General features: G+C 36.1%; 3 protein-coding genes across 3 annotated transcripts; all 3 read left to right on the top strand.

Annotated features, from left to right (window-relative positions):
* Nucleotides 1-1447: 1447 nt before the first annotated feature.
* PKNH_0418800 (conserved Plasmodium protein, unknown function) lies at nucleotides 1448-6583 on the top strand (the record flags this gene model as incomplete). The annotated part of the gene is made up of 3 exons (XM_002257974.2): nucleotides 1448-4012; nucleotides 4219-6247; nucleotides 6417-6583. The coding sequence occupies 3 exons, from the start codon at nucleotides 1448-1450 to the stop codon at nucleotides 6581-6583; spliced, it is 4761 nt and encodes a 1586-aa protein (XP_002258010.2).
* Nucleotides 6584-9384: 2801 nt separating this feature from the next.
* Nucleotides 9385-10587, top strand: PKNH_0418700 (gamete antigen 27/25, putative; the record flags this gene model as incomplete). The annotated part of the gene is made up of 1 exon (XM_002257973.1): nucleotides 9385-10587. The coding sequence occupies one exon, from the start codon at nucleotides 9385-9387 to the stop codon at nucleotides 10585-10587; it is 1203 nt and encodes a 400-aa protein (XP_002258009.1).
* A 4344-nt stretch (nucleotides 10588-14931) lies between these two features.
* Nucleotides 14932-15264, top strand: PKNH_0418600 (early transcribed membrane protein; the record flags this gene model as incomplete). The annotated part of the gene is made up of 1 exon (XM_002257972.1): nucleotides 14932-15264. One exon carries the CDS (start codon nucleotides 14932-14934, stop codon nucleotides 15262-15264), a length of 333 nt encoding a protein of 110 aa, XP_002258008.1.
* Between the last annotated feature and the right edge of the window lie 3115 nt (nucleotides 15265-18379).

The following is an 18379-nucleotide window of genomic DNA, read 5'->3' as shown; positions in this document are numbered from 1 at the left end:
TTAAGGTTTAGAGTTCACAGTTTTAGGTTTAGGATTCACAGTTTTGGGTTTAGGGTTTGGTTTAGTGTTCATGGTTTAGGGTTCAGGGTTTAGGGTTCAGGGTTCAGGATTCACAGTTTAGGATTTATTGTTTAAGGTTAAAGATATAAATTAAAAGTTTCACTCTGTGAGAATGAAGACATTCTTTTGAGGAGTGTGAAATGAATGAAAACCTTCATTCATAATGTGTTATATTTAGATCATTTCATTATAAAGAACGGATACACACACACATATATATATTTGACATATAGTGTCGTGATAAGGGAAAAATATATATGCTTGGAGTGTAAATTATTTTGGGAAGAAGAAATATTGGTTTCATACCCCTTTTTGTCCTTCTTTAATTATGTGATATACACATATAATAAGTTGGAATATTCGTTTTACTTTTTATTTTTTTTGAACTTCTTTTTCTATTTTTTTTTTTTTTTTGTCCTTTTTTTTGTATTGCATGAAATTGTTTACACTCATGTGCAATCTATATGAGAGAAAATTTTTTTCTTCTTCACTTTATTTTGACTTGTTTGGTAAATTTGTTTATTGAGTATCCTAAATATTGATTTATTTTTTGGGTTATAAGTTTTTACCTTCATAATATTTTCAGTTTTATGAAATTTTTTTTTTTTTCCCCTTTTTTTATACATAAATACTATTTTGAAAATGCCAACAATTTTCCTTCCCTCAGCGCCTGGTTTGGATTACCTTTCCTTATTCAGTTATTCACACATATAGAAATGTAGGAACAAAAAATAATGGGAAAAATAAAATAATAGTCTTAAAAATAATTGGGAAAATGAATTATCCCTTCTTTTACACAAAAAAATCTGTACGTACATATGCACACCAATTGGATGTTAAAAAAAAAAAAAAAATGACTTCTTAAGGGGCCAAAAGTCAGTCACCAACATATCGCCCCATCCGAAATTGGAGTAGCTCCTGAAGGAAAAAAAATAATTCCGGCTCGCCATGGGGGGAGCAAGGAACCCAAAGGATTGCGTACAAAAGTGCTTGCAAAAGAATTTGTGACAGCAGGCACGAGCGTGCGCCGATGGAAGTATGCGGAGCTCCATATACATGTACAAGCTTACGTGCTTACGCATGAGCTAACAAAACGCTAAACGCTCTTGAGGAGTGATGTGCAAGAAAAGGAAGGCCTCTTTGATTCTTTTCCGCCTTTTTTTTTTTTTTTTTTTTTTTCTACTGCCTGAGAGATGCCACCAAGGAAGTGTCGCAGTGCTCCGGAGGGACACCTTACCAAACATACGATCCACTACATACATGTCGTTTCATCCCTAATCGTATATGCTTTCCTTTTGTGCGACCTCGTTCCTGCGGCTTAGTGCCTGAGTGAGAAATTGTCACGTAGCATTCAAGCAAAATTCTCGAGCGTAGAGGTCACCCCGCCATGGAGGAGGGGGGTGAGGGTCACCCGACCCGCATGAGCCCTGCGAGTGGGCTGGAGGAACTTAAGGAAACGCAGGGGGCCATTACGCCTGGTGTTGTGGTTCCCCCACAAAGTGCGGAAGCGCTTACCCCGCAACACCAGCAAATCGTAGACGCGCTGTACGATACGTGGTCAAACGATCAGGAGCGTAGAAAAGAGTCTGAACGAATCCTGAGCGAATGCGAAAAGGAGGAACACTTTATTCTATACCTCCTAGACATATGCTGCCTGACAGAAGTGCACAACAATGTGCGAAAGCTGGCAATCATCTACTCCAAAAATTTGGTCAGTCGCTTCTGGAACTGTAAGGACATCTTCCATTTTAGTAACCACATAAAGAAAATGGTGAAGGAGAAAATCTTGGAAATCCTGGCCAACCGGAGCATCGTCAGCAACTACTACAGGGAGTTCTGCATCCTGTTGAGGAAAGTGGCTAGATATGAGTTGGTGAATAACTTCCCTCAGCTTCTACAATTCTTCGTTCAAGAGCTGAGTGCTTATAGGGACAACCTGAACATATTGGATAGGCACCACATCACGGACAGCCTCTGCAAGCTATACATCTACATGTACCTTCTGTACAAGGTGCTCCGGGAGCAGTACAGCAAGAAGCTGCTAAAAGACAAGAAGGAAACCTTCCACATCTCACAGAAGTTTATCGACTGCCTTTACCCCCTCTGGGAAAACAATTTGAATGTTTACTTTCAGTGCAATATGAACGAAGCATGTATGTGTGGTAGTGAAGGTACATGCAACAAATGCTTCGGGGAGTATAGCGTTGTGATGGAGCTTGAGGCGAAGCTGACGTTTTCGCCAGATGTGAGTTCTTCTGAATGTGTGGCTGCCCATGGGAGGAGGAACAGCAGTAGTATTGACGGGGGCGAGTCCAGCGATGTGCATTACGCGGGGGAAGCATCCGCTGGGGGAAGCGACGCCTACTGTTGCCACTTTAACGCCGACAGTGATAAAAAGGTGAAGATCCTCAAATTCATGGACAGCATTCTGCTGAACCTAATTATCAGCAGGGACGACGTTCAGAGGGAAAGTGGAAGAATCTATCAGGGGGGGGAAAGCCGCGTACAGGACGATCTGTCCCAGGAAGGTGGATCCCCCCAACAAGATGGCGAGTGCGCCTTGCGAAAGAAACCCTTCCTGGACTGCCTCGCCAACAAAACTATATTCTACCTCAAGTTCGTGCGAAAGGATTCCCCGTTGTATTATCTGAAGTACTTGAAGTTCCTCCTGAGTAGCTTCCTTCACATTATTGAATTTCAGAGTGCCCTGCATGAGTATGTAAAAAAAGACACCACGGAGCAGTTCATCTGTCTGTTCCTAAAAAAGCATCTAAGTAAAGATCTGTACATAAACAGTGATTCCTACGAAAGCAAATTTGCAGATATCATCAACATATGCATTGGCATCCTGAAGAGTCTCTTTTACCACTTCTGCCTAAGTCAGTACAATCTGATAAAGCAAAAGAAGGTTCGAGAAAATTACCTAACGGTAAAAAGTATGATTAGCAATCAGAATACTTTCTGCGAAAACTATACTGAAAAAACGGACCTGCAGACAAAAATTATTAACACCCTAGTGGTGAATATTAACAATCTGGAGAGTGAAAATAAAAAAGGGAGAGTAAATAAAAACTACACCTTCAGGGATATATTGACATATATAAGGGAGGAGGTGAAGTATGCACTGACTAGTGATGACTATATTTTAATGCACAATCAGAAGGCTTTGGAGATATTTGAATTTCTGAGAACGCATTGCATTAACATGTCAGCTGAGCAAATCATGGACATCATGCTGAATGTTAAGGACAAGGATGGACATGAAGTGGAAGAAAATATCTTCTACTCATCTGCAAGAGAGTGTATTATCGAAATAGCATCCGAGCCTTTTCTCTTCTCAATCTTTAGTCATTTCTTCGAGCCTTTAATTAATTCCCTACATAATTATGTTCACATGATTAAGTCCATTCCGGACAAACTGAAGGACCTACAGGTTCCAGAATTTTCAGAATCAATTATTGAGTTGGATGGATACTTAAATATTTATTACGTATTGTATTCATCTTTACATAAAAAAATAAAAGCGGAACATATCCTTTGTATGATTCAGTTTTTCACCGACTACTTATCTATTCAGTTCACCCATCCCTTGATCAGTTATCGCATTGCTTTAATATTAAAAGTTTGGATTAAGAATTACAAGGCTTCCTTTCCTTTCATTGATGAAGTGACTGTGCTAATTTTTGAAAATATCCGCTTGCTATGCATGCACTTGTCTCCCAAGTGTGTCGTGGGTTCTCTGCTTCGGACTCGGACTTCATCAGATGGCTTGGGTGAGAGGGTGACTCCCCCGGAAAACCACTACGCCGCCATGTCGGCCAATTTCCTACCCCTCGTCTTTTTCAAATTTGTATGCTTGTTCAACTACATATTTAAATATGAATATGTCTACGAGAACTACGACTTTATTAACGAGATTCTGGTGGGCCCCCTAATAAGTTTACTCACGCAGGTGCGTCGTCGCAGTGCAGAGGCACAGAAACGAATGTATATGTCAGTGTGCATGTCAGTGTGCAGAGACACAGAAACGAATGTATATGTCAGTGTGCATGCCAGTGTGCATGCCAGTGTGCATGCCAGTGTGCAATTACATTCGATGGTTCGCTTGTATCTCGTCCGAGTATTCACCACCAATGCTGTTTTTTTCACTCCCTGTAGATCACCTACCCAAAGAGCATCCAGAAGATCCTGCAAATCCTCAGCCACATCGTCTTCATCAGCAACAAAGAAAAGGACATAACAATTTTCAAGGACAACTACAACTTTCTGCTCGACCTCTACAAAACCAGCAACCTCTCTATCAAGGAGTACATGCTCAACATCCTCGTGCAGATACTGAACAAGAATTACGAGTTTGCCTGTGGCTTGGTGGAATTCACTCCCCACGAAGGGAGAGGACGCCACGAAGTAGCTAGCAACTCTGCTTCCATAAGCACCCGTGGTGATGACAACCATAAGCAGAGTTATTATCCCCCCCAAGGTGGATCCCCCCATGGAGGTGTCCTCAATAAAGGGGGAGACGATTACGTACTCTTCTACTTCAGCTTGGACGTAATAGCATATACAATAGTGGGGAGGAAAATCGCCGAGCAGCCTTCACATGCAGATGAAGGTATACAATACCCATTGAATCCCCGCGCCCTCCTCCCGTGCGGAGGAGATAACTACCAACCCCCTAGCGAGCTAGCCAACGAAGTAAATTTGTATGTAGACCAAACCATTAGTGACAGTTTCTACACACTGTGGTTGTGTAATCTGAAGATCATCTCTAAATTATTCTCCGCAAAAAATGGAGAAATAATTAAAAGGGTTTGTTCCTTATATGTACGGACAGTCCACGTGATAAGCGAGCACTTTAAGAGGAAGGTCTCAAACGAGAAGACGCACGAAATGAGTAGCTCATGCTTTGATGTCCTCATGGAATATATGTGTCTGTTCATTCTGCACGAGACGCACACTTTTTACTTGACGTACGAATCAGTTTCAACAAATATGTTGACTAACGAAATTTTGAAACCCCAATTGTTAGCAATTGTTAGAAATAACTTTACCCTGGATGATGAAGGGAACATGGAGAGATGCATCTACATTTTGCACGTATGCATGGGCTTGTATAAAAACAGATTGAAAGATGACATACCCATGCTTTACAACTATGTGGCAAATTTTGTAATAATATATTTATTGAAGGTGGTGGTAAAGTACATGGGGAAGTTGTTCCCTCTCTATACGTGTTTCGAAGGGTCACCCAAGGGGGGTAGGAGCAGCGAAAAGGGAAGCGAAAGGGAAAGTGAAAAGGGTAGCACAGGGCATCTACAAGGAGAGAAGGGCAGAGAGGGACCTGGCCGAAGTTTCCTGCAGTGGGAGAGACCAGCAGAGTTACTATCCCAAGCAGAGGGACACGGATCGAAGATGAACAAGGAAGATGCAACACACCACAAGTTCATGACGCACAATGAAAGGCAAACGAAGTACATATACGACAATGTATTGTCCTATCAGCGTGAAGATAGTTTCGATACTCACTTTGGCTTTCTGCAAAATGATCTGAAGCAGCTTCTAGGGATAGAATATCTAAAGGACTACGACCTCGGAGCAGTCTTTAGAAATTATAACTTTCACACAGTCAATGAGGATAATTACACCTACGTGAACAAACACACGGTGCTTACACTGATAGCTATTTTGTCACTGGATGAATCTTATCTACTTCATTATATTTTAATTTGTTTCCTAGTGTACTTTCGAATCAATGTACCCCTGTTTCTGTCGTCCATCTTTTGTCAAGCCCAGTACATACACAACAAGAGCGTCATGATGGCATTGTTGCTGTTCATTTATGTACTGACGGAGAATTATCTTTTTCGTGACTTTGTACCCTCCCTTGTTAGATCCCACTTACGAACCACCAGCAGTAGTAGCACCCCCTACCTGGAAGAACTACTGTACGACAAGAACAAATGCTCTGACTTGTTCGCCTGCACAAGGGAGGATTACACATATCTCATAATACAGTTGCTTAAGCTGATTAATACGATCCTGAACACGAGCAGGGACATATACATTGAGAAGAAGAACATCCTCCACCTGAACACCGTTTCGTCCAACTTGAGCGCAACGAAAATGTACCACTCCGCTGGATACAACTGCGTCATGCGCGGAGTACTCAAGTACGACGACCTCCCGGGTAAGAGCAGCCAAGGTGCAGTGATTACTAGTATCGGTGCAGTGATTACTAGTATCGGTGCAGTGATTTCTACTATCGGTGCAGTGACTACAGAGTTCCTCCTGCGCTCACACAAAATGACTCTCTTTGTACGCTATTAACGAACCCGCTTTACCCCCCCCCCCTGCAGACGTGTGCAACAAAGCCCTCGATAACGTCCTGGCCTTCCTGCTGGACATGAAGAACTCGGACGACCAAAACGCCACAAGGGCCATTGTTAACTACTTGCGGGAAAACGTCGAGGGCATGAACGTAGCCCTTGTCAACATGTACAAAAAGTACTTGGGTTATCAATAGGGGGAGATCGCCTAGCCCCCGTGCAGAGTTGGCATGAATGAATGAGCTCGTGACAAGAAGCCATTTAGTGGAAACCATTTCAGGTGCAACGATGAAAGCGAAATGGAAGAGGTGCCTTGAGGTACGACATACAAACGCGTACGTAGATACGGGGTGCCGGAATGGAGTAGACCGAACTGAAGGGCAAACAAAGAAAAGGTGGAGCCAAGCCTGTGAGAAGCGTCAAAATAGTGAAGGCGTACCTCGTAATGGTGAAAAATAAGGTGTTTAAAGGGGAAAAAAAAAAAATATATATATATAGCTAGCCAGCTAGCCAATTGCAAACAAAACAGTACCACGCATCCGACCGCGTGATCATTTCAGGGAACAAATGCCAATTGCTCACATTTCCCAATTCACCTAATTCGCACACAGTGCACCAGTAGTAGATGTAGAGGAGCTGTAGAATTGTGAGGTTCTTAAATTTCTCTTTCTCCCCGTGTTGAGCATTTTGAGGACACCCCTTCTTGGTGAGATTTTCCGTACATGAGGAAAACGGCACAATGTTGCTGAAGAGAAAATCGTCGTCTATATGGGGGAAGGAACACATGTGAAGATTTTTTCGAAAAAGAAATTTTACAATTTTGTTGGACGCTGAAACCATGGGAGGAGGATTGTTAAGGAAGTGGGAGTGAATATAATTTACCAAAATATTTTCGAAGTTTTTTTTATTTTTAAATTCAATTATGTAATTAATTTTGTTTTTTTTTTTTTTTTTGTTCATTTCATTACGTCGAGGATGGGTATGTTAACATCGACGAGATCGAAGTGGAAGATTCTTTTGTGATCACTTCCGTTCTCCCTCCCTTCTTGTCGTATCCACCACCACCACCCTGTGATGATACCTCCAATTTTATGAGAAAGGTTATCGTGTGCCTTTTATATTTATTTACCTCTTTATAGTTTATGAGCCCTTTTATGTTTCCAATTTTTTTAAGTCAATGCAAATGCGATAATGTTGCGGCGTATTGGTGCTTTCCCCGTGTGTTAAAATATGTGTCCATGTTCCCATGCGTGTCCGCAGAAGGGCCATGAGATTCATCATCGGGAGGGGTGCCCCACCCCCCGTTGTGCTTAGATGTACAAGGTTAAGTTGTACGTGTCACCGGAATATGTTTCATTCGTTTTTTTTTTTTTTTTTTTTTATGTACATCATTTGTTCGATCGCCTCCACATGTGCCTTTTTTTTTTAAATCCTTTTTTTTTTTTTTTTAATTTACTCTTCATACGAAATGCCATAATTTGCAAAGCCCCTTTCTTTTTTATCGCATTCGTCGCTTCTATTATTTTGCTAACCCTGGCATAGTTTATATAAATGTACGTCTATGCCAAATTAGCGCACATAAAAGGTACATGTATGAATGTATAAAATTTTTACAAATGCGAGCACTAGTATATTTAGAATGCCGATCAGATACTTCACTCTCAAAAGTGTGCTTTTAATATTCGTACAGGGTAGAGTTAAAAGTCTATCACCAGCTTCGCATTTGAAAATTGATACAGGCTGCAGAACTGATCTAATGTGAACGAATTTGGCCTATTATTAATTTAAAAACATGGCTCTTCCTTCGCTTTATATATTCATCTTGCCGCATTTTAGCACCGTATACAAATAATGTAACATGGGATTCGTTTTATCATTGTTCATAAAATGGGCAGAGTTTTACGTTGTATATTTATTTGTACGACTATGCGTATGCATGCATAGTTATAATATGTATTTATGTGTGATTTTTTGGGGGGGATTTATTTTTTTCTTGTCTTACATTAAACCATTTTGGTGTTCACTATTTTGATTAATTTTTTCTCTTTGTAACGATTTCGGAGATGGTTTTTCAGATTGTCTCCGTGGTAGCATTTTTGATGAACGAGACAATTTTATTCTAAAGAGTCCAAATTAAATTATTGCTTGAAAAAGCTATACCCTATGATGTATAAAAAGGCGAGAGTTTAGCATTGTCTTCGTAACATCTACTTATATTAAGCTGAGTGCACTGCTCCCTACGTACATTAATTATGCAAATATTATCTATATATAATATTATGCAGCACGAATTTATTTTTTTTCCTATTTTTTTTTTTTTTTTTTAACAGTATTATATTTTCAGCATGCTTAAAAAAAAAAATTAACGGAGCATACTTAAAAATGACATTCATATATATGCTGATTTTATTTTATTATTTTATTTTATTATTTTATTTTATTTTTTTTTTTTTGCTTGCCTATTTTTTTGTTTTTTTCTGTAGTATTAAAAATATAAAAGAAGTTAATAATAAAATTAAGAAAATATTTTTCTGATATGAAATACCTGCCCTAATGAGCATATTTCTATTTTTATTCTTTTAAAAACCTTTTGGATTCCTAAAAAAGAAAAGAAAAAAAAAAGCAATTTTTGCCCAAAAGCGTGAAAAAAAAAAAAAAAAAATTGTACGCAAAAGAAGTACGCTATTTGTTTATATATATATTTGTATGTTTTCACGTTGGGACATCTGCCAATGGAGAACATTATTCTCTCCGGCCCTGCGCCCCCAGAGAAATCATCATAAGCTAGAACGTTCATAAACGTATACGCTTGCATATATTTATACATATTTATGCATGTCTGCAAATCTGAATATTACATATAATCCATTCAACTGCTTGAAAACATTAATCGCTTATAAAGGCGACGCGTTCTTTGTATCATCCCCCCACCCCCCTCTATACGAAATTGTATCACATTTTCAATTCCGACGAGGTGGTTGTCTTTCCATTTGTTTGAATGCTCGACAATTCGGAAAGTTCTCTAAAGCGACTTAATTTCTTGCTTCAGTTTTTTCATTTTCTTGTATTTTATTATTTTTTTTTTTATAATTTCTGTACCCTTTTTTGCTTCCCCCTAAACCGTGTGAAAATGTTCAAGAAATGTCTTGTTGTCATATCCCTTAACCTCCTGCTAAAAGTAACATTTAATTCGAGTCCTTTTTTTGCGCATGCTTTGGGTATACGAACAGATCGAGAATCATCAAATGTATGGGAAGAATATATTTCAGTTAACTACGAACCCTTAGAACAAGATTTAAGCGAAGCATGTGACTACATAGCATTAGAAGAATACAGTGCCTGTGGAAATATATCAAATGAGAAGTCTAACAATGAAAATGATGTAGAAGTTGAAGGATCCAATATAATTGTGAAAAACGAAGAAAGAGGAACACAAACAGAAGAGGAAGAAGATGAAAAAGTGGAAGGGATCTACGATGAAGTCACTCATCAAGATGACGAAAAGGGGTCTGATGACCAAGGCAGTAATAACGAATTAGCTGGCGAATATAGAATAGAAGAAGTGGACGAAAATGTAGCAATTTTAAATGAAAACATAAATAGCATTCATGAAATGCAAAGCCCACTTGACAGCTACAAAACCATCTTCTTAATTTTATCCACAGAGTTTGATACAACAGAAACGTACTTAAATAAAATTATGAACTGTTCCACAGATGAAGAAAAAAATGAACTCTTAGATGACCACATTGGTATTCTAAAAGAAATGTACGAAAATTGTAAAAAGAATGAAAACTTTAGATTACCCTTCGAGATAAGAGATTCTATGGCACTTCGAATAAGTGATCGTCTTAGGGATTTCTGCTTTAGCGATTACGTAACAGAATCAAACATGGTAGCATTAAAGTCTATCTTTTCAATAGAATTAGAAGTTTTCGAAGGTATCTTTTATTACATAGAACATAAAAACACCTATCGTGAAAAAAAGGAAGTTATAAACGACTTAGAATTAATAAAATTTTATCACGAAGAATTAATTACCAACAATGGCTTGTACCTAACAGATGAACAGTTTGACAATGCAGCAATGAGAGTATCCAACTTTGTCAATGATTTATATTTTCTGTGCTTCTCCAATTATCAAAATATGATTAAATTCCGTGAGATGCAGGATGCAATGTCCACATACATCACGCTCTGAAAATTAACCTTTGAAATTTCATTTTTTTTCCTACATCTTTGTCTAACTTTTTTTCGTAATAAAGATAAGGAAGACAGAAGACCCCCTAGAAGCGCTCATTATGCGAATGCGTATACCTCTTGTACGTGTTGACATTTGTGTGGCATACACGTTTCTACATACACTTTCCCAATTCTTTTAATTGCTTCTCTTGGCTTATATTTGGATACTTTTTCCTCACTCTTCTGATGTTATTAATTATCGAAGGTGAAAAATCGTCGCGACCGAAGGCTCGTAAAATGTTCGCATATTATCTCGATGCAAACCCATCATCAGCGCCTTCCCATACTTATGTATTTTTTTCTCCTCAATTAAAAAAAAAAAAAATGAAAAATGCCCCCAATATGCAAATTGCAGAAATCAGATAATGATAATGATAATAATAATAATAATAACATTCCCCCCCTTGTTTTTACGTTCGCGAATACATGGATTTACAATAAAATGTAAGAGGACAAAACGGAGTAGCATAAAATGAAGGGGCATTCTGATAAGCTACGCTGTTTAAACGTTCCTCCTTTTAATCCATCAAAGAGCAAAAAAAAAGAGAAGGAAATTGTAAAAATGCTTCCTTATTCCACCTTTGTTTTATGTTAAAAAAATATGTTTTTTTTTCTTTTTTTTTTGTTGTTGTTGTTTTCATTTTTCACCCCCGTCTTGATTAAATACATTTATTTGTTTTTTTTTTTGAAAAGAACTTTACAAAAACCATTAAATTATATGTAAAACAAAGTATAGTGAACCTTTCTGAATTTGTATTTAGTTAATGCTTGCGTCAAAACACACCATCCATCCGTCCATCCAGCTATTCGTCGCATGTACTGAGAATTACCATCACAAATGAATGATAACCAAAATGACGTTTTTTAAAAAAAAAAGAAAAATTAGCACTAATATTAAAAGATAGAAGTTTTCATAGAAACACAGCTGTTTAGAAATCTATTTGTTCATTATTCATCTTTGTGCCACAATATGCTTTGTGCATTTCACCCATATATAAACTTTATATCTCCATTTTATGTTCACTCCTCACAGACAGATTTATAATAAGATGGAACATTACAAACAACACGTGTTTGTGTCACCATCCATCTTTGCAAGTTTTTCCCTCCAGCAAGTTAACACATTAACCTTCGTTCGTTAGCACATGAAAGGGAAAAAAAAAAAAAATAAAAGCATAAAGATGTAAGAACCCCCTTTAGACGTTTCCGTAATGCCTATATATCCCCATGGCTATTATCTCTTTAAGTGCAATAAGAATTATTACACAGAAGAATGTGTACAAGTGAAAAAAAAAAAAATTAATTCCTAATTTTTCGGCGAAAATATAATGAAAATTATTGGCCTCACTATAAGTTCCGATTTCAAAAAAGGAATGGAAAAAAAAAAAAAATGATAGCCGTTTTTTCCCCACTGATGAACCACTTAATAACTGGTACACTATTACAATTTTTTCCATATGTTAATTTTTCCATCATATGAGATACCGCAATTTTCCTAAAGGTTTCCATTAATATTATCGTCTGAAGTCCATGACTTTATACACTATTCGCTTTACACCTGTATGACACGCGGCAAGGTTCTGTACATACAGGCAAACGCTATTTGCGAAAAAAAAAATTCCCAGCAATTCTGTAAATACACGTACACCTTTAACAATTCGTTGCGTTAAAACTAAGCCGGAAAACGAAACGTTAAAATTGCACCTGCTATATAGCAATAACTTAAACCCTACCTTTTCCTTGTGACATTTTTTATCGCTAACATAAATCCCATTTTACGCTAAAAAACATTGTGTAAATAGCACGTGAAAAAAAAAAAAATAAATAATATGAAAAAAAAATTGGCTATACCTATATATGTATATAAGAAGATATCCAATATACCTGCTGTTTCATATGCAAGACGAATATATAACGTTCATGGGATTATATACATCACTCCGTATGTGTTGAATGATGCGTGCAAAGTTTTATAATGGCACTGAAGAAATGTTAACAATGTTGGGAAGGGGGGCAAAGAACTAGCTCTTTCGTTACTACATATAGTACAGTATTATAGATATGCTATATACTATAACCCATACACATAAGGGGAGGATGAGTAATCTTTGAGGGTTCACATTTACCCTTTCATAGATTAGGGGGATTTCTTCCTTGGAATAATGTAAAAAATGAGGATGAGCTCATTTATTCACTGCTATAGAAAATAAGGTAGTGGTTAACTGCAGCCCCCATTACTACCCTTTACTTTTTGGTAAGCTTATTAACCCTTTTTTTTTTTAATAATAATTATTTGGGGGATCATTTTTTATCTTAACGTTGAATATGCACACGTAGTTAGAATTAAATGTTTGCGTAAACGTTCAGGTGGGGGGTTAACCGCAAGCTCAATTCTTATTTCATCATATTTGCTACAATTTTGTGGGTAATCCCCTAAGCACTATATATTATTATTTGCTCTTTATATGATATAGCAACTTACAAATGATTGATGTGCTATTTTACTATTTTATTTTATTTTTTTTTTTTTTCCTATTCCTCTCTACTGTAAAGAAGAACGGGCCTTTATTTATTCTTTATGCTATATTGAAGAAAAAATAAAACTTATGTTGGTGTTACTTATAAATAAAGGAAGGGTACGCGCACCCTTATTATAGGCCCCTTAAAAGGCTATTATTTTGTGCAGGAGGGTTAAAATTGATTTTTTCCTGTGAAGCAGAGGATCGGGTAGGTTTTTATTATTAATAAAACATTGCCATCATTAATCGCATAAAAGGAGGAGGAGGAGAATGAAATCGTTAAGGGGTGAGTGCTCCGCTTTTTTGCTAGAGCCACGCACAGTACACGCTATTCGCGTACAACTACTACAATAAATACTATTATACTACCACATACTTACTATACTACCTCCCCCCGAAATGGCCTCCTAACATGTACGAACGTATTAAACAATATATATAAATATATATAATTGTAGCCCTTTCTGATTAAATTAGTTATATGTAAATTAGGAGCGCCAGAAAAAGCACTTCTCTAATTTTCTCCTCCTTCCTCAGTGCTGCTGTTTTTAAACAAAGTTGGCGCTCTGTTTTCCCACTTTTACTTTTTGGTTAGTTCACCCTTTTGATTTCATGGGGGTATAATAAACTTAAAGAAAACAAGCGCTCTAGGTTTTCGCATGTGTAAAAAGGTTAATTTGCTAATAGTTAATCTATACCATTTTACATAGAACCACCTAACCTTGAAGGAGAAAAATTATTTAAAAAACAAACAAAAGAGGAAGCCGTTTTTTTTTTTTTTAACGGTGTACAAATAACTAACTGTGCCACGTGCTTATCCTTTTCTAACTGGTTTTACTCGCTAACGCCAGAAAGGGTTTATTTTTTTTTTTTAAATGAACATATATCAGTGAATAAGGGGGGGGGTTAAGGGAACTAAAAAGTTAGCACAGAAAGGGCGCAATCTAAACACTACTAACAGTATAATATGTATAAACAGTCGTTAGTGCGCTAGAATTATACATGCAAATAAAAAAAAAAAATTGAGGATAGGTTCTAATGCTGGGCTTGTTAGAAATATACTAACTTTTGGCAAGTGCACATGAAAAAAAGAAAACTAACTTTTTATATAGCTTTAAAATAAAAACAAACATTCATAAGTTTATAACCCCTTGAAAATATTTCATATATAAATCGGTTGGCTAAAAAGCTTCCTTTAAATTAGAAAAAAAAAAAAATGGATAATGGATGAAAACCTGCTCTTTTATAGCTTTCTTATGGCTCTTTTATAGCTTTTTTATAGCTCTTTTTATAGCTCTTTTATAGTGCAAAATTAATAAAAATGAAAACGTTTCTGGGTAACTTTTTATAGATAAATAGATAACTTTTTTTTTTGTTATTTAAAAGAAATTATCAGTCAATACGCTTCGAATTAGCCAAAAACTAACCGCACCTAAAGTTTTTATAAAAAGTATTACATTTATATAGATTTTTATAACAAAATTAAAAAAAAATTAATCAAAAAATAATATTAATTTTTTTTTTAAAAAATATTTTTCAAAAGTTTTTTATAAATTTTTATTCCAAAAAAAAATTAAATTCAATTTTATACCTTGTATTAAAAAAAAAAAATTTAATATTTATCAAACATTTAACAAAAACGCCTAAACTTCTATAACGCTTATCTTAAAGAACAAGAAAAAATCCCATTTCGCTTTTTTTTCAACTTTGTTGCTTCTTACGCATTTTTACCAATTTTTTTTTTATAATTCACCCTAATCCCCTCTTCCCCCCCCTTATACAAAATGAAAATCACTAAAGTATTATACCTCATTGCTGCTTTGTTAGCAGTCAACTTCATTGCTCCAAGTTTCTACAATAATGTTGTAGAGGGAAAGAAAGTTTCCGGTGGATACAAGAAATTAACCCCAGCTGAAAGGAAAAAGAGAAACCAGAAGATCATGATGATCTCCTCCATTGCTTCTGGTATTGCCGTGCTCCTCGGTACTGCCTTAGGCTTAGGTATGCACTACAAGAACAACCGTGGTAACAAAGGAACCCCAGCCCAAAGAAGAAACGAGCCATTACTTGGTAACTTGAACCAACAGAGACAACCCACCACCACCAGAACCCAATAAATGGGAATAAACCTTTAGTCAGGGGAAAAACAGATTAAACAAAAAAAGGGGCATATACAAAAGCGCTTTTGTGGGCTTTTTATGATTTAAAAAATCCCATGGAGCAAAGACCTAAACAGAAGATGAAGCCACTAGAGAGATATGTGCATCTACATATATGCATGTACAATTAAGTACATGTATATATATGTATGGTGTGACATAATTACAACACTTCATGGAGGCATATCTTTTATTACCGCACGATTCGAGATGACAGGAAAAAAAAGGAGAAGAGGATCTGCAGGAAGAAAATAAAAGAAGGAATCGAGACAAGACAATAAAATTCCCCTTGCTGATGATATACTTATATTTTTCAAGAAAAAAGCTTTAAAAATGTTTAATGATTTTACGATAATAGAAAAATTAAAGAGCTGCATATATGTATATATATCATATATGTAACTTTTTAAGAAGATTTTTCTTTTTTATCTGCTCCTGATCTTTTAGCAAGAAAAAAAAAAAAAAAAGCATGAAGAATAGTAATTTTAACCATTTATGGAATGAGATTTATAAAAAGTTCGTAGGGTTACGTAGAATAATATATATATATTATATGTGTATATATGTGCCTATATGTGTACCTATATATATGTATATGTACCTATGTATATATTTTATTCTAGCCATTTTAATATACCCATTGATTATTTATCCTCGATATGATAGATCCTTAAACCTTTTAGAACAGAACCTTTACATAAGAAATAACTTTTTTTTTTTTTTTTTTTTTTTTTATTATATATGTATATTTATAACCAATATATATATATATATATATAATGCCCCTTTTTATTTTTTTTTATATTTAAAAAAAAAAAAAAAAAAAAAAATATATAATCGTGTATATTTTTCTTATGTAGATTATTACAAGAGAGGTTATATATATTTTTTTTTTAACGTATTATGTTCTTTGAAGTAATTTTATTTACTAACCGTGAGAAACTGGAACTGTATTTTTATATTTAAAATATTTTAAATAGTGGATATTCGTAGACTAGATAAAAAGACCACAGTATTGTGTAAAATATGTTAGGAGGCTTTATTCATCGATAGTAGAAACGAAAGCGGAGTTGTTGTGCGCACCAGTTTTTTCCACTGTCTCTCCCTTATGCAGTGCTTGAGTGAAGTTGGCGAGGCACAACGATTGTTTGTTTTTGTAGTAAGGTTGAAGTGTGCTGAACTGTACAGTACTTGCACTGTTTATACCCGCCGCCTTAATCTAAGTCCATTAAAAGGTGTTACAACCTTTTTTTTTTTTTGTCCAAAAGGAAGGAAGTACATTTGGGAGTTCTCCTTGTCTTTGTCTATCTTATGAAATATATGAATTTTAAAAAAAATAAAATAAAATTAGGTTTAATTTTAGAAGAGGAAAATAGGGAAGTGAATATCCTCTCTTCTTTGTAGAAATTAAATCAGGAGGTATATTTTGTTAATAGTCGAATGTGTTAGATGATATACTTATCTGGAACGCATGAGCAGCCACTTTTATTGTTGCAATTGTTTTCACCTTTTTTTTTTCTGTTTCTTAAAATGTTCATGCTCCAACAGAGAAACAAAGCCTCCTCTCCCCATGCATCACATATATATATGTGATAGCGATTCTGTTAAATTGCAAACAAATGATTAAGCAATTTTAGTGCACAAATAAATTGTGTGCTACTCTCGGCCATATCATGGAAATAATATATTCGTGTGTCAGGGGAAACGCCCCATAAATGAGAGGGGATAGAATATATCTTCCTCTCTTGCCATGACGTGGCAGGTATAACCCCAAGGGTGTGTACCTACACGAAATAAACAGTTCGTGTGCTCGATTAAGCTCGGGAAGTGCGACTGAGATGTGTGGGCCTCGTAGCTCCAGAGTCGCTTAACGGACGAGTAATGTGTCACCCTTTAAAAAATGGGTATTAAAAAAGGAACCTTTTCTGCGGTCATGATGGCCACGCGTACATACAGCTGGGAAGGGGCAATTACTTCCTACACAGATACTGGTACACCTGTGTTGATACAGCCCCTTATCCTTCGCAGAACGGCGATAAAGTGGAAAAGAGTGAGCATTATGGTGTACACATACATCTTTACGTCATGGTAAGCCACTTATTTTGGGAGGTCAGCAAAAAAAAAAAAAAAAAAAAAAAAAAAAAATGCCAATTGACTAATCTTTCAACATTAACACAGAACGTACAGTTCTTTGCAATCCTCGTTTCACGAGCGCCTTGTTCCTCTCTACTATGGTCACACATGGACATAATACATATGTATCATATCTCATTATGCCTTCTCCATTAGACGCTTACATTCCTATCATCCCTTTTCACATTTTGATTAAAGTTTTAAAATTAAAAATGGTAGTGCAAAAGAAATGCACAGAATTTGTAGCTATATCCCTGTTTAAACTTATGAACAGAAACGCGGCAGTAAAACCATTTCAACAATGTACTAACAGAAACACAACTGTTGTGGTTTTCAAAGTAACCAGTGTGTCCATTCCGTTCAATGATATCCTCCCACGATTTTTTTTCCTTTTTCCTTTTTTTTTTTTTTCTAATACGCGCTTAAAAAAAAAAAACTATGGAAACGCACTTTTTAGACACAAAAAAAATTCAACTGATCTATTTATGTGAAACCTTTTCGAAATGTTTGGAATGAATTAACAGGCAGAAATATTCCTATCTTGCTCATCAAATGTAGGGAACTAAACAAAAAGTTCTTCATTTTTAATACAATGCAAACCGCACACATATGACTGAAAGATCAACCCATGACAAAAATCCTTGAGAGGATCACTTTCATTTTGCCTGCTTTTATCACATAGGAAAAGGAGGTTTACAATGATAATGCACTCTGGTATTCTAAATATGTTTTTTTCTTCTTTCTCCTGCGATGGCAACCTATTTTTTTATAAGAACCTATCATAAAAATTCAAATGGCCGAGGGGCTACCATATCAGCAGGAGCCTATTAAGAAGAACCATCATACGCATATGTGCACCTTTTCTATTCGAAAAGACGACCAATTAAATTCGCCCTTCAATGGACAGGTAAAACTGGAGAAGGCGACATAAAGGGGAAAA

Source organism: Plasmodium knowlesi, assembly GCF_000006355.2.
Source record: "Plasmodium knowlesi strain H genome assembly, chromosome: 4".
In the NCBI taxonomy this organism is placed as follows: domain Eukaryota; phylum Apicomplexa; class Aconoidasida; order Haemosporida; family Plasmodiidae; genus Plasmodium; species Plasmodium knowlesi.
The sequence above is the reverse complement of the archived record's forward strand: the minus strand, read 5'-3'. Positions and strand labels throughout refer to the sequence as shown.